General features: G+C 39.1%; 1 protein-coding gene across 19 annotated transcripts in view; it reads left to right on the top strand.

The window, feature by feature from the left end:
- The window catches only part of NRXN1 (neurexin 1), a 1,652,744-nt gene that overhangs the window by 990,734 nt on the left and 646,442 nt on the right, over positions 1-15,568 (top strand). For all 19 annotated transcript variants that reach the window (XM_078649604.1, XM_078649606.1, XM_078649614.1 and 16 more), the window contains 3 exons: positions 4,086-4,208; positions 10,680-11,061; positions 13,825-14,015. In XM_078649604.1, the coding sequence (XP_078505730.1) occupies positions 4,086-4,208; positions 10,680-11,061; positions 13,825-14,015 (696 nt within the window). The remainder of the gene's footprint in view (positions 1-4,085; positions 4,209-10,679; positions 11,062-13,824; positions 14,016-15,568) is intronic.

The following is a 15,568-nucleotide window of genomic DNA, read 5'->3' on the forward strand; positions in this document are numbered from 1 at the left end:
CAAAGCTAGGTCAGAATTGACAAAAACTGAGGAGACATATATATATATTTGCTCTACAGTGGTATGTTCATTAATCCTCCAAAATTGGAGATCGGAGCAGGTTCCATCTTATCTTAAATGGGTAATTAAAATGGCAAAAAAAAGGATATTTGAGGAAGCATATGCTAAACGGGTCGGTGAAACAAAAAAGTTTGCAGTAGTTTGGAAGTTCTTTGACAACTTGGCTGTATTACAAGATCTTTAGCACTTTAGCACGTAAGCACTTTATAAAATTAAGCATTTTAACGCACTGCACTTTTTATTTTAGCCAAGGTCTTGTATTGTAATAATAATTACCAAGATTTGTCAAATGGAAAAGACACCGATGAACCAACTGATGTACTTATATTTCTGAGATTTTTCGGTACGAGTCATTTTAGATAGTTTTTAGACATGGAAGGGGTAATTAATTGCTTGTTTGATGTTTATAAACTTAGGGTATCAAGGACTTTCTGTCCCATTTTCTGCTTATGATGTGTATATTTTGGTTTGGTGGGTTCTACCTTTTTACTGTACATATGATATAGGTGATATGTGGGAAACATCCTTTACAACGAAACTTTTACCACGCAGTGCTGTTACAACGCAAGTATTACAACGAAAACCTTTACAACGCATTACACTGGGGGGCGCTCTAGGATAGGGAATAGTTTTAATTTACTATCCAACACCTTCCCTAGTGTCCACGGGGACTGGTGTTGGAATAGTAAATTAAACTATTCACTATCCAGCACCCCCAAGTGTAATGCATTGTAATACTTGCGTTGTAACAGCATGCGTGGTAAAAGCATGCGTTGTAACGTCATACATCCATGATATGTCTATATGATAAACGATATATGTGCGTTATATGAGTATTATTCCTCCCTGATGTGCAATGTAATGGTAATCCTTTTTTTTTGGATTTTCTGCTCTGCTCAATAAAATAAAAAAACAGAAGAAGATCAGGAAGTGCATCTCAGCTATGCTATCTTTTCTTCCTAATGCCCTGCATACTACCTGCTGCAGATATGCGACTAAACCTAATAACAATTATTTTTTTTTAAAATCATCATCAAAATTTTAGTAAAAATAACACCAGCATTAATAATATTATTTAACAGCTATGGTTCTTTAACCTGATGCGTGCGGGCGGAATTCCGCTCGTACGCTGAGAATTTGTAAAGTGCATGTTACATGACGAGCTGGGCTCGTCATGAGCGTGCGAGGAGGCTACCTGCGTCGAAGGGGTTAAAAATACCTGTAATGCTAAACACATACTCAAGGAAACATAGGGCTTGATTAACATTGATGCAGCCACCTTTTCACAGCATTTTGTGCACACAATATCAACATAGATTTGCACACCTTTACGCATGACATTTCTTAGTTTTATTCACACAATCAATTATATATATTTTATACGATGCACAAAGAGGATGCATGAATGCTCCAATTCTTGTACAATGGTTGAGCATATGAATCCATAAATGTACATGGAGCGGACAATTTGTGAGTGTTTATGGGTTGGCCTTCCTGTAAAACTTGATAAGCACCCATTAACCCAGACATTGTTGGGTATTTTCCAACAATTTGTATATAGTTTTTCACATTCTGCAAAGTCATGGTAACTGCTTCTCACAAGAGGAGGGGAAAGTAAGTGTCTATCTTTCGTTAAAAAATGTTGAGTGAGAACCTTCATATTTCATTGTGAATTAGGATAACTGGTTACTTTAAGTTCGCATTTAATTTCTGCATGCATATGAGTGCCCTTGACTACAATTCTGCATTCAACATTCACTTCTGATTCTGGAACTGATTTCCCGGACATCACCAAGATTCTTGTGAGAATTTTAAGGACATGTACAATTTTATCAAAATGCAGGAACAGTCCAACATAAGCAAACTACTAAGCTGAGAAGGAACTGAAAAAAAAAATAAAGGTGTCTGAGATGACTTCTCAGGACCCTACGGCAAACCAAAGCTCAAACCAAAGGCATATGACACACTTCCACTCTTATATTAATAAATACGGGTGTATTGACATTTACTGTATGCTCTGTATATTTGCCAAATGGATTTTTGCAATTTTCTAAGGCGTAACTTTGATATTTTTGGCTTTTCTGAGAGTAAGTTACACGTCTGTGTTGAAAATGTGTTGTGAATGTGTCCATTTATGTGTAAAACAAACTAGTCTATATCATAGCCATTCGAATTTAGAATTTTGGGAGCTACATTTGTAAATCCCAATTCGCCAAAGTTCTCAAATACATAAAATCATGTCTCTCAGACCAAAACATTTCTCGCTTGGTATTGAAATTGCAACCCCCCAGTCCCTACTAACACACTGCAAATTATGATGAACGTCACTTTAGGAAACATCAATCCATGCCTCTCCATAAAGCGTCGTGCCCTTGCCCAGCTAGAACACCGTTTATTTCTCAAATTACTAAGTTGAGAAAATAATAGGTGCACCTCTTATTCTTCAGTGGATCAGCGTAAGCATGCATGCCCTCTTTCAATTTGAAGTTTTGGTAAACTTTGAGTAACCTTAATCATTTAGAAATTATTTTTTTATTTTAAAACATAACTCAGTTAAAATGTAGCTTTTCAACTACATTATTTAGTGGTGGAATTACAGTGAGCACTGCAAATAATGGCTTGAAAGGGGCAATCACACTACTGAAATAGAATAAGGCATGTGTTAACCTGTGTATGTGGTCCACAAAATGTTCCCATTAACTGTTCATATTTTTATGCTTCAAAGGACATTTTGAGCTCTAGCCGTCTTCGCTTAGTGAAGTCACACTGAGATACAATACGTAAAGGGAAAAGTGTAGGTAATAGGCATGACTCCCCGTGGTAAGAATGTACACTGAATGCACCTATTTATGTCATTGTAATTATACCTTTTACCCCTGAGTAAAGTGCCAGTGCTGTTAAAGCCTTTTTGTTAAAGTGAGAAACCACGGTTCCATATAATATAATTATTTTTTTACCTCTGCTATCCTCCTGGATTTGTGTTATTTCTTTGAAATGCATATTTTATCAGTCTGACAAAATTAATTAATTTTTTAATACAAACTTCGTGGTCAATGATATGAATATTCTCTATGGACTTAAGTTATGTCTTTCCGGTGGAGAGGCAGAACAATGGCTGCATACCCTCTCACACAAGTTCACCTTGTACCAAGCCTACGCTTGTGTTAAAATACTGCCATACCCCCATAAAGTAAGCATAAGAAGATTGTTTGTTGCTGTGGTGAAAGAGAGTTGTTTTTTGAGGGCATTATAATTTCCTTGGTTGGCAATAATATACACAAGGAGCATGATTCACAAAATGTGCTTTACACATCCAAGGGTTGCAAACTGAAGATTATAAGGGCCTAATTTAGATCTCGGCAGACGGGTTACTCCGTCATAACAGTGACAAATATCCCATCCGTCAAAATATAAATCCCATTATATTCTAGTTGGAATTCCAACCTTGCAAAGCAATAGTAATCGAGATATCCATCAACTTTATTAGCAGTGATATTTGACACATGTAAACTTCAACGCTACCCAAAAGTAAGTCAGGAATTGAGTATGAAATTGGTATATTGCAAATTAAAATACCCTAATACAAACTTCTTTTCAAAGCAAAAGGACTTCGGGGGTGTTGACAAACATATGAAGATAAGCACCACTTTCTGATTCACAAAACCATCACATCCCCTGTGCTATTATTTAACAGCTTACATATGTGTTTTTGGGGTGCAACATAGCCTGCTGTAGAAGAACATGGTCTGAGTCACACTAGCAGACCATGGTGAGGAATGGATTTAGGGCCTATCTCAAGCACATTTGGGCAATGTAAAGTTAAACCAACTTGACTTAACAAAGAACCATATCCCTTGAAAGATAATATTAACCGCTTGTTTTTTCCCTGAGACACTGGTATTCATTGTTTTTGTGACCATTGAAGTTACTCGGTGACCAAGGCGTATTTCTCTTTCTTTCTTTCTGAGGTTCACTTGTGTATTTAATGTAAAGATGTGTTAATGACTTTTTGGCATATTCTACAGGCAAAGGCCCAGAGACACTGTTTGCTGGCTATAACCTCAATGATAATGAATGGCACACAGTGCGTGTGGTTCGGCGTGGAAAGAGTTTAAAACTCATGGTTGATGACCAGCAAGCTGTCACAGGTAAAACGCACAACGTCTTTCCTGCTTTTAGAGTTTACAATGTGTTTGTTTACAATGTGCACAAAGAGCATTTACTACAAATACTAATGACTGTAGATAGTAATGACACAGATGGATGGATGGGAAGACTTGTTATTCTCTCTTGTACTATTTCTAGTAAGAGCATTAATCAGAATGTTGATTCAGTTTATTTCCACAACTTTCGATGTAATGGTATTAATGACCTTTTATTTGTATACTGGAGTCACTTAGAATCACTTTGCATCAGAAAATGTTTCTAAAACACTCAAACTAATTTGCAGAAAATAAACTATTTAGGTACTCAACCAGTTTTGTAGGTACACAAGCTTAATCCGTGATACTGCAAATCATGTTCCCGTCCTGCAATTTCAACACTGATTTCTTCTGCTATGCTGTCTTTTGTTCATGACCATTACTATCTGTCACCAGTGACACATAGGCTTCTCTAGAGTAAATGTTACCCCTTCCTAGCAGAAGAGTATTTTACACAGGCAGGCCGATAGGCAGTGCATGAGTTAACATAGGTCTGTTTTGCAGTCGTACCATCAGTGTCCCCTCAGTATTCCATCTGTGTCCCTAGGTTTGCTAGTGTAAATCCATGTAAAGGTCGGTACCATAGATGTCATCAACCCATAGGCTTCAACTACAGCTGGATGTACAGACATCTGGCAGTCTTCTACCAAGTATATTCCTGCCTGATGGAACATCTGCATGGCTGGTGTGGTCCTGTCAGTGTACGGTTAAAGTTCTACTTGGGGCTGGGTGGTGCATGGGTTGTTATCACTCTGCCTGGGTCCGTCTCAGGCAGATTTGTACGGCTGGCAGCGATGTTACCGCTTTGGTACAGAGTGAGACTGGGCATGAACAGAAATGGTTTGCACTTAGTGAGTGCAAACCTAAGCTAAGGTGGAGGAGTGTCTCTCCACTGCTCTTAGAGCAGTGTAAATGCAAAATTAAGATGATAATAACAGAAGTTATTTCTTTTATTGTCATTTTACTTTTTAGTACCAGCCAGGTTGGACGGGGTGGGGCTGGGCTACTGTGACATCCGGGAGGAGGAGTGGTTGATTTATTCCAAAGTGGGCATGACTGCTTGGTCGGCCTTCAGGGGTTGGCCAAAAACAGTCATGCACACTTTGCATGTTCCCCACTAGGCTGCATTACACAGCCTGGTGGGCAAGAAGCCAAGCCTCACATTCCCCCTATGAGCGACAAACTATGGCGGTCAGACCAATCACAACGGAGCATTGCAGCTTTGTTATTGGCTTAGGGGATGGAGCCTGTGTGCTACCTGGTTCCGGCCACAGAGAGACGAAGAAGGAAGGCGGCTGTGAGGAGGTAAGTGTGTTTTTATTTTTTTTAAGGGACACCTTCCTGCACAACAATAATCCTGGGAGGCTTTTTCCTCTTTTTATGTACACATGGAAAGAGGAAATAATGAGGAGAAATTAAGTTATTTCTCCTCGCTGCGACTCCCCTGGGGTGGCACAAGATTTTGACGCATCCCCAATTTTACATGGTTTTGTGAATCTGCAGAAGCGTCAATATCCATTGGTATTGCATGGGAACACCCATGGAAATGCCTCCCTAGCACAAAGTAAGGCAATGCAGTGATTTGTTTTGCCTTCCCTTACTCCATATCTATGTGTCCATTCAAAGCCACGCAAAGTGAGTTTGTGTGACCTCATGAATATAATTTTGTAGTTTGCACCACCAGAGGCATCATAACAGTGATCCTCTAGCAGCGCAAGGGGCTCATAAATATGCTTTTTTATATCTATTTGCATACGTTAAAAGGCTATCTTCCTTCTCCAAGGATGGTCTCTTTGAGATTTTGAGGACAGAGGCATAATTTAATCAGTTGCCCTTTTAAGACAGTATCAGTTCAAAAAGCCAACATTTGACCTTCTTGTGGAATCAGTAACCTGGAGCATTCTATTCCTACCAGTCGGCAAAGCATCCCACAGACTATCAAAATGTTCGGATATGCCATACTAAGGTCACAGTTTGCTGCTTGATAAATGCAAATGAACAGTGATAATAACCACAGCAATGTTCATCCTCTACCACTATTAGCATGGATGGGAGGGTATTTTAATTCCTCATTACGAGTCTCTTTGTAAATTAAACCTGAAGCTCATGGGCATATCCATCAGCCTGTAAATAAAATACACCATCATCTTTGCAGTGCTCTTAATGGTAGCCAACTATTGACCAAGACTTAAGATTATAGTGAGTGAATTTGTTGGTGAATTTCCGAACAGTCAGAATTCACTTCGTGAGGGCAATTAGAGGTGCTCCATGGGTGGATAAACGAAAACATAACACTGTCACCATTAGATGTAGTGTGAGATGCTGGCCAAGTCTAATCAAGTTAATGAAACGTGCACTGAGTTAATTACATCGATTGGACCCTTGACAGTGCTCTGGGAAGTGACTTGCCTAGCCTGTGTGCAGTGCCTCAGTGTAGTGTCCTTGTGGGCCCTATGGAAGACAGATGGCATGCACAGGATCCCCTGGTGTGGTAATTACATGCAGTGTAATTAACTAAACAATTACCATTAATGTATTACATTGTTAAGCCCTCGACAGAGCTGGACAGAACACGTATTCTTGGCTTCTCACATTTCTGCAGGTAATTCTTTGGCTGCATGGCTCTCGGTCAGCATGTTGCCTTTCTTTAGCCCTGGGTAGGTTGATGCAAAACCAGTGGAGACAAGCAGAATTTGTTCAAGATTTTGCATCAGCAGGCCCGGGAAGGAAAACAAATCCCAGCACCTTCATTAGGATCTTTCTGATGGGCCACAGAACATAAAAGAGACTTTTTTTCTGGACTGAAATTGCTCGTATTTGTGTCAAATTATTGCTAAAAAATAAATGTCTAGAGGAGCGTCTTACCTTTTCATAGTAAAAACACCTTTATGGTTAAACTGCTCTAAATGTAGATCCCTATTTTGCTTATTTTATAAATTATAGAATGATGCTAATTAGGGGGGGAAACAACCCAATGTCTATGATCAGCTGACTTTCTCCTGGACGCGTTCTGAATGTTTTTCTTGCTACATAGAATTTTCCACAAGGGGGCGCTGGGTAAACACTGCATTTTCTGCAGCCGTTCTCCATTGAAGTTCAACATCAATCGACAGATTGAATCCTCCGAATGTAGAATGGAGGCCACTGAAACGGTAACTAATGAGGTGATGATGGCCGCATTTTATGAGCGGTGTCCCTGGGCGTGCATCTCTCTTTCAGTTAAAAATGATCATATTTTAGAATTCATGAAATTCATTAAAATGTAAGAATGATGTCAAAACGTTCTCTAAACAAGATAGGTATTTTAAATAATCTCACTGAAGAAATTATGAATTCATTCTCAGCTATATCACAGAACAAGAAAATCATGCAGTAGGACGCCTTCAATTCACTTAGAGGACGGAAATACGTTTTTAGTAGTAACTTTATAGGAACAGTCAAATACTGTTGTCACAAATCATTGCTAGCGATGTGTTCTTTTATTTAACGGAATTTTCCTTACAAAGTAGCAGCTTCAGTCTCATGGGTGCTGTGTGTTTACCTCTGCAGCGTCTCCCACGCATTGTGTTTCATCAGCATCAGCACAATTTTAGGCGTCTTCATTTGTGGACTCAATGGCATAGCAGGGGTGCCGTGGACCCTAACGCAAGGAAAGAAATGGTCGCCATCTTGGGTAGTAAAATGCAAGCTTAATTGGGATTCAGGAGGCCCTCACACCTTCAGACACTAGTGCCAATGCACCTGTTGCAAACTGACAGCCAGGGCTTTAAGTGGGCCTGGTCTCACCAGTGCTGAGCAATAGAACACATATTTTTATGTTGTGATATAATTATTAATAATTAATTTCAGATTAAAGAAATGTGAGCATACACACTCCTTATAATGTTTTTAAGACTATTTTCAGAAAAAAAATTGTAACATTTCAGGGACAAAGAAGGGGTTATGAGGAATAAAAAGCAACAGTGCCATAGATGACACATATGTGTGTAAACCTATCAGTAATCTGCAGTACACTAGAGAATATTAACCAGAGAAATTACAGAAGTGTACATATTGAGGAGAAGTAAAAAAAAAAAGCTATTTTTATTTTTTATAAATAAATGCCTGCATCATGATCTTAGCCCATCTACAAAGTTTGATTGGGTGATTGGCCTAGAAATTCAAAGAGAATGTTAGCGCAGTTGCTAAAATATTCATAGCATAATAGTAGAGATATCTAATGTCATTGGCATTATATCATTTTTCTATGGACAGGTATGCTAGAGGTGATCAACAATGTAAAAATCGATCTGAAACCACTGTGAAGAAGCGATTCACCCCAAAATGTTATGCAAAGTCTCTTCTAGACACTACTATCCTGTTATCTGTTCAATAGCCATCAAATGATCCCACGTTCATGTTTGCCAAGATAGAACATATATCATTCATTTTAGCAGCAGACTGCATTTCCATTTTATAAAAAGATTGATGAAATGTAATCTTCCATTGATTATGATTCAAACCACCTTAATATTTGGGTCTTTACTCAAAATCAAGACCTATCCCAAACCTTGTGGGATGAGCAAAGAACTGACATCGAACCCGTACCATTAAAATGTAGGCACACTAAAAAAAAACACAGGCACTCTAAAAAACATAAGGCCTCATTTACAAACAAATGATGCAGCACTGCGAGCCATTTTGCTGCACTGAGCTGTGTCTTTTTAAAATCACCGGGATGCGTCATAATAACAACAGTACGACACATCTGTGTGATTTCTCCAGCACGGGCCCACAATTGGCCGCCATGAGCCAACGCAGGCGCCCTTGCGTCATATTGCAAGAGCACCTGCATTACAGGGATAATTGTTTTTGGGACGCCTTATTGCACAAAACAATATTTGATGGCATTTTCCTCTTTCTATGTGTGTTGCATTCTGCAGCATGCATTGAACAAGGAAAAAACGAAGAGAAATAAAAGTATTTCTCCTTGTTGTGCCACTTGTCTGCTTCCCCTGCGGAGGTGTAGGATTCTGACGCATTCCCAGCTTTACAAAACTTTTTAAATCTGAGAATAAGTTAATTTCCATTGATGTTGCATGGGAACAGCCACAGAAACACCCATGTAATGCCCCATTTAGGCACAGTAATGCATAAAAGGGGCACATAATTACAAGGCCATGAAAAGTCACGAAGGGTGACATTACATGGCCTTTTCAAATAGGAGCAGGCACACTGCTCTGCCGGTGCATCAAAAAAGTGACACACCAGAGGTGCAATGGCCTTGTAAATGAGGCCCACTGGTCCCAGGTTACAAAGTAATCACGTAAAACAGAGCCGCAAGTAAAGTTGCTGCGCATCATTGTGTGACCCAGAAAGAGCAGAACAGCATCAAGCCTAACAAGATGTACTACTGTTCTGCTCTCTCCCTGCAGGGGCACACGTTAAGATGCCATGCTCCAATGTATTCACCATTGTGCCAAACTACTAGGAGGTCTGCGTTTTTGGTACCCATGGAATTTGTGGAGGAAGGGGTCCAAACTAGAGATTAAGGCATTTCCCTCTTTGTATTTGTGCTGTAGGATGCAGCACATATACAACGAGGCAAAAACAAGAATACATGAAGATGTTTCTCTTCATTACACATGCTCAGGGTGGTGCAGGATTTTTGTGCAAATCCTTGTCTACAGGTCTTTGTAGATAGGGATTTGCATCAAAAAGCATGGGTGGTTGCATAGGAACACCTATGCACCATCCATGTAACACCCCTTGATGAAAAGAAATGTAATGCAGCGCAGTGTCAATCTTCGCTTTACTTTTGATTACAATCCACGACAAATTGTGATTTGTGTTGGATTGTAAACCCAAACCTAATACTTTACATCAGGTCTGTGTTAAAAAAGCAATACAAACCTGGCTCAACGTCCTTGTATCTCTGTCTCTCAATGTTCCATCTTTCACTATGGGGCATATGCTCATGAGATGACTTCATTCGGTTATCACTGATTCACTTTTGGAATTGCTTTTTATTTGTATGCCAGCCAAGATGGCGCCGCACAACCCTAAAATCATTGTCAATGTTTGGTCAGTAATTTTAATGAAAACAATTATTCTTCCTGGAATACAGAGATCCCAAATTGCTTCTCTTTTTGTCAATAGAAAGTGAGAGCAGGTAGTATTTTTTTCAATACAACATGGACGGTGAAATACTCAATACACATTATCTATAAGAATAGTGTAAACAATGAACTGAATAAAACAACCAGGAAAGGTGGACAAAACCTAATTTAACTTTTTTTTATTATTATTATCACTGGGTCATTTATTTTGCTTTATTTTTGGTCCACTGTGTTAAAATAAAGTAAATTAATTTGTTTCTAGATTGCATGTTCTTAAATTTTAAGGCACTAACATTCTTTAATTCTTATTGTTTTTTAGGTCAAATGGCAGGTGACCATACAAGGCTGGAGTTCCATAACATTGAGTCTGGAATAATAACAGAGCGTCGATATCTGTCTGCTGTCCCTTCCAATTTCATTGGCCATCTACAGAGCTTAACATTCAATGGCATGCCATACATTGACTTGTGTAAAAATGGTGACATAGACTATTGTGAACTCAATGCCCGCTTCGGGTTCCGAAATATCATAGCTGACCCAGTCACATTTAAGACAAAAGCAAGCTATGTTGCACTGTCCACACTTCAAGCCTACACATCCATGCACCTTTTCTTCCAGTTCAAGACGACATCACCAGATGGCCTCATCCTTTACAACAGCGGCGATGGCAATGATTTTATTGTAGTGGAATTGGTGAAAGGGTATGTATACACTAAATAAAACAACCTATTGAGTCAAATTGGTACCATTTTGCCTTAAACTGATGGGGAAGTTATGATTTGGTTATTAAGAATGACTGGAAAGCTTCCAGACCATTTCACTCCTGTCAAACATGCAAAGGAAAACCATGCTGTAGAACAGAATGTCAAGTTATTGCAGCATTTGCAAATATGCAGCATTTACAACAAAGTTGACTATCCCAAGCAAACCATATATTTCACACATTTTTAATATGCTCATTTAAAGTTGTGTGCTTCAGGCTATTCCCGATTTTGGGCCTGATTCTCCAAGGTTGCCTACAGTTTTGAGCAATGTGCACTTTTGAGCAAGTTTACTACTTTTTGGCTATTCACAAAATCTGAGTGTGGCATCACTTCAAAATTGTAACTTATAAGTCTCCACCAAATTGAAGGACCTGGGGGCTGTTCACAAATGGTAGGGGCTGTTCACAAAGGTAATTTACACTTTTCAGTATTTTAGACATGTAGTTTACTCTTACACTTTTGAGTAACCTTAAACTCAGATTTTGTGAGTAGCCAACAGTAGTAAAGTTGCTCAAAAGTGTTAATTAATTAAGATAAACTGCACAGGAGAAAATGTATGAAATGATATTAAAAAATCTTACAAGCTAAAAAAAATTATTTCTATTTCTGTGATCTCCAGGGTAGAGCATACTGGAGCAGTACTACCTTCTTGAAATGGTAAAACACTTTTATATAATGGTGCTAGCCACTGAATGGCAGTAAAATTGGCAGTGAAGTTCTCCCTTTAACCGCATGCGTGCGGCCTCTATTTTCGCGCTGTGCGGCTTTTTTCCAAAAGCCGCGTTACATGACGAGCTCAGCTCGTCATGAGCATGCGAGCGGCGCAACTCATGACGAGCTCAGCTCGTCATGAGCACGGAAGGGGTTTATGAAGATCAATAAAATATTTGAAACAAGCATACTATTTAATGCATAAATCAATATCTACAAACAGTGATGAGCAAATTCATCAACCTCTAACAGTTCTTTTGTCAAAATGCATTACATGATCTGAGGAGTTTCTATCTTCGTGTACTTATTAGGGCTAAAATATTCAGTCAAAAGTAACAATTTACTACTTAATTGATGAGGCAATCTGTTAGCAAAGCTTGTCCTTTTTCAGTTTAATGCTCTATTCACATTTAGGGGCCTATTATGATTGTGGGATTTCCGCATCCTCCGGGCCGTCGGAAGCCACCGCCGGCCCGGAGGATGCGGAAAAATCGCAGCGGACCCACCAAAGACCCACCGCCACATTAGGATGGCTGGTGGGTCCTGGTTTCGGTCCGCCGCTTTTCCGCCGCGGTTGGTTTACAACCACAGCGGAAAAGCTCTAATATGGTGGCGGTGTCTCTCAGACACCGTCCGCCATATTAGGATTGCTGCCAAGATATGCTTTTCCGTGGCGGGTTTACCGCTGTTGAAAAGCATACGGATCTTCACTGCAGGGGCCCGTTGCAGGCCCCCTAGGTGAAGGGGGGGTGGGGGGTGCACATGGGGGGTACCTATGGTACCCCCCTGCATTTGTATGCAGAAAGCGGCAGGCACCGCGCGGTGCCTGCCACTTTCTACATACAAATGCAATGCGTGCATTTTTAACATTGCTGCGGGTGCAGCTTGAAGCTGCACCCGCCGCAATGTTAAAAATAGAGGATGGTCACATCCTAATAGCACAGGAGGGAACGCCGCAGCCCATGGGGACGTTCCCTCATCATCATATTCGGCCCCAAAGTTTGCAAAATTATTTTACAGTAAAGAATGGCAGTAAAATGAAACATAGTGATAGACATAGGAGACAATTTTTGCCTTGAGTTGATGAGTTAGAAAAATCTACCAATTGTTTTTAACAGTGATGCCAATAACAATAGTGATATTGTTTCATCTTTCATATTTGTATTAGAGGATCGGACTCAAAAATCTGGTTTATTCTCCTGCTTTAGTTAGTTGCAGCCTATATTCTTTATTTTATTGCAATGCTTCACTCCATATTGAAGCACAAAATGGTTACATCTTCTACTTCATGGGGAAAAAAGCATCTGAGGTGAAAGCAAAATTAAGTTTTTTTTTTTTAGTTCTCTGAATTGATTAAACAAATTGAATGCTCACTTAAGTTGGCATTAAAATTCACGGCCTTGTGGCATCAGAAGTTATCATGTGATCCCTGAGAGACATTACCTCCTGCACATATAGGCCACCGTCAGTTCATGTGAAGGAATCATTGTCGTCTAGCTGCATCCTGTGACTATGTTCTATTGAAGTGGGAATCTCTACTGGTTAATGCAGAAATTACCTCAACCAGAAATTAGGGAACAATATTTCCATCGGATGATATTTTTGTAACAGCATTCTGGCACCATACCATTGCATTGTAAACTTTTCTCCACATGGCTATTTGCCTGGATGTAAGGAGTGTGCCAAACGCTTATTATACACTTCTATGCAGGATTATGTTACATAACATACCAAATCTGCTCATTACCCCTGTCAAATGAAGGCTGGGAAGTCTTATGGATTGAAAACTTTGATTGTAAATAAATGCTGAACTCAGTAACCTTCAACCAAATCTTGGTAACCTGACTACTTAGTCTACCTTTTGTAATGTAGCATGCTAAGAATACAATTTGTTTTAGAAGAAAGAAAATTGAATGTAACTGCATTGGTCAAAATTAGCATAATGAAATAATTGTGGGTATTCTAATACTATTTTGTTTTTATTTTTAGGTATCTGCATTATGTGTTTGATCTTGGTAATGGTGCAAATCTCATTAAAGGAAGCTCTAACAAACCCCTCAATGACCATCACTGGCACAATGTAATGATTTCCAGGGACACAAACAACCTTCATACTGTAAAGATTGATACCAAAATAACAACTCAAAGCACAGCAGGAGCCAGAAATCTGGACCTTAAAAGTGAGTATGGTTATTTTATTTTAATGCTGATAGATCAATAATAATCACGATTTGTAGCATATACATTTGCCTACATAGTAGATATGTGTAACACCCTGTGATTAAAATTCAAATGATGCACACCTGGACTTCGGGCATGACAACACAGAAAACATTGATGCTGTAGTCTACTGCTGCTCCAACATTAAGGCATGTATATCAATAGTAAACCACAAGGTCAACATGCAACATACTGAATTAGTCCTATTGACCTAACAGATCCAAGGTTCTGTCCCAAGACTGGATTTATGGAACTGAAGGCCCTAATCATCTTCCCAATGATTTTCAAATCACAGAAATCACTGGACTTTAAACATTTAAATCATGGATTTCACACAAGTGAAATCACTAAATGTTTCAGATTGCAATTGAAGCTACTACAGGCACTGGTGATTTCCCATATTTAGTAAAGAAACATAAAACTAGTTAGACAACTCAATTCCACATAACCCCTTTAAAAAATATTCTCCACCCTACACATAGGTTCATCTCCCAAACAAGAATATTTGGCAGGCAGGCTCACAACCATCCTCAACCAATGAAAATGGCCTACTACTGAAGCTCATTGTACCTTTAAGACTGCATGTCTCACATAAAGGGCCATTCCACGAACCCCCGTTTATCCCACTCAAAAATGGAAGCATTCTGGTTAAAAGAAAAAGATAGGAAATAAAACAGCACTCCTTCTAAAAACACCATGTATCTAAAAGACATGCAATTAAAACATCAATTTTCAGGAAATCCCTAAGGATATGGAATACCATTCCTACTAATGTAAGTTTTGCTCCTTTACTTCAAGTTTTCAAATCAAGACTCAAAAATGCATATTAAGCCCAAGCTCATCACTTCCTAAAATGGTTATTGTCAGAAAGTGGGTAATCAATTTGGGAAAGGGAACTTTAACCAAGTTATAAAAATACCCTCATTAAGTCTCAAACCCTGGTAGTCAACTAATCATGGCACATGCAGCAAGCAATTTTCCAGAGGAATGTGTGTTGAGTTTAATTAGTGCCAAGAACTTTAAATGCAAGCAAACAACTAAATAGATTTTCAAAACTAATTTAGAAAACAAGCGAAAAACATAATAAGCTAAAAGACAATATAGCAATATAAACCTAATAGGAAACAGATATAAGAATTTTTAAAGTTTCAAGGCAAACGTTAAAGCACTACTAAAAAATATCAGTCTGCAGTTGGTTGGGACCTAGAAATGATTTCAGGTCAACTACGACAGAGAGGTGATAGTATACACAAAGCGGGTTGGTCCAGTCAAAGTTTTTACCTTCTGATGTAGTCTATGTTTTGACAGTCAGAATTTTCCAATGGTCTATGGTCAAAAGCTGAAGATGCTGAGGGTCCCTCAAAGTTCAAGGCATTGTCATCTAGATTCACCTGAAGCCATCGGTTTTGGCACAAAAACTCAGAGTGGAAGAAAGATGTATTTCATAGCCACTGGGGCACTTATATGCTGAAATAGATAGTCTGCCTCACCCTGTTTTATCCTTTCACTTTTT

This window comes from Lissotriton helveticus, chromosome 6, assembly GCF_964261635.1.
Source record: "Lissotriton helveticus chromosome 6, aLisHel1.1, whole genome shotgun sequence".
Classification (NCBI taxonomy): Eukaryota; Metazoa; Chordata; class Amphibia; order Caudata; family Salamandridae; genus Lissotriton; species Lissotriton helveticus.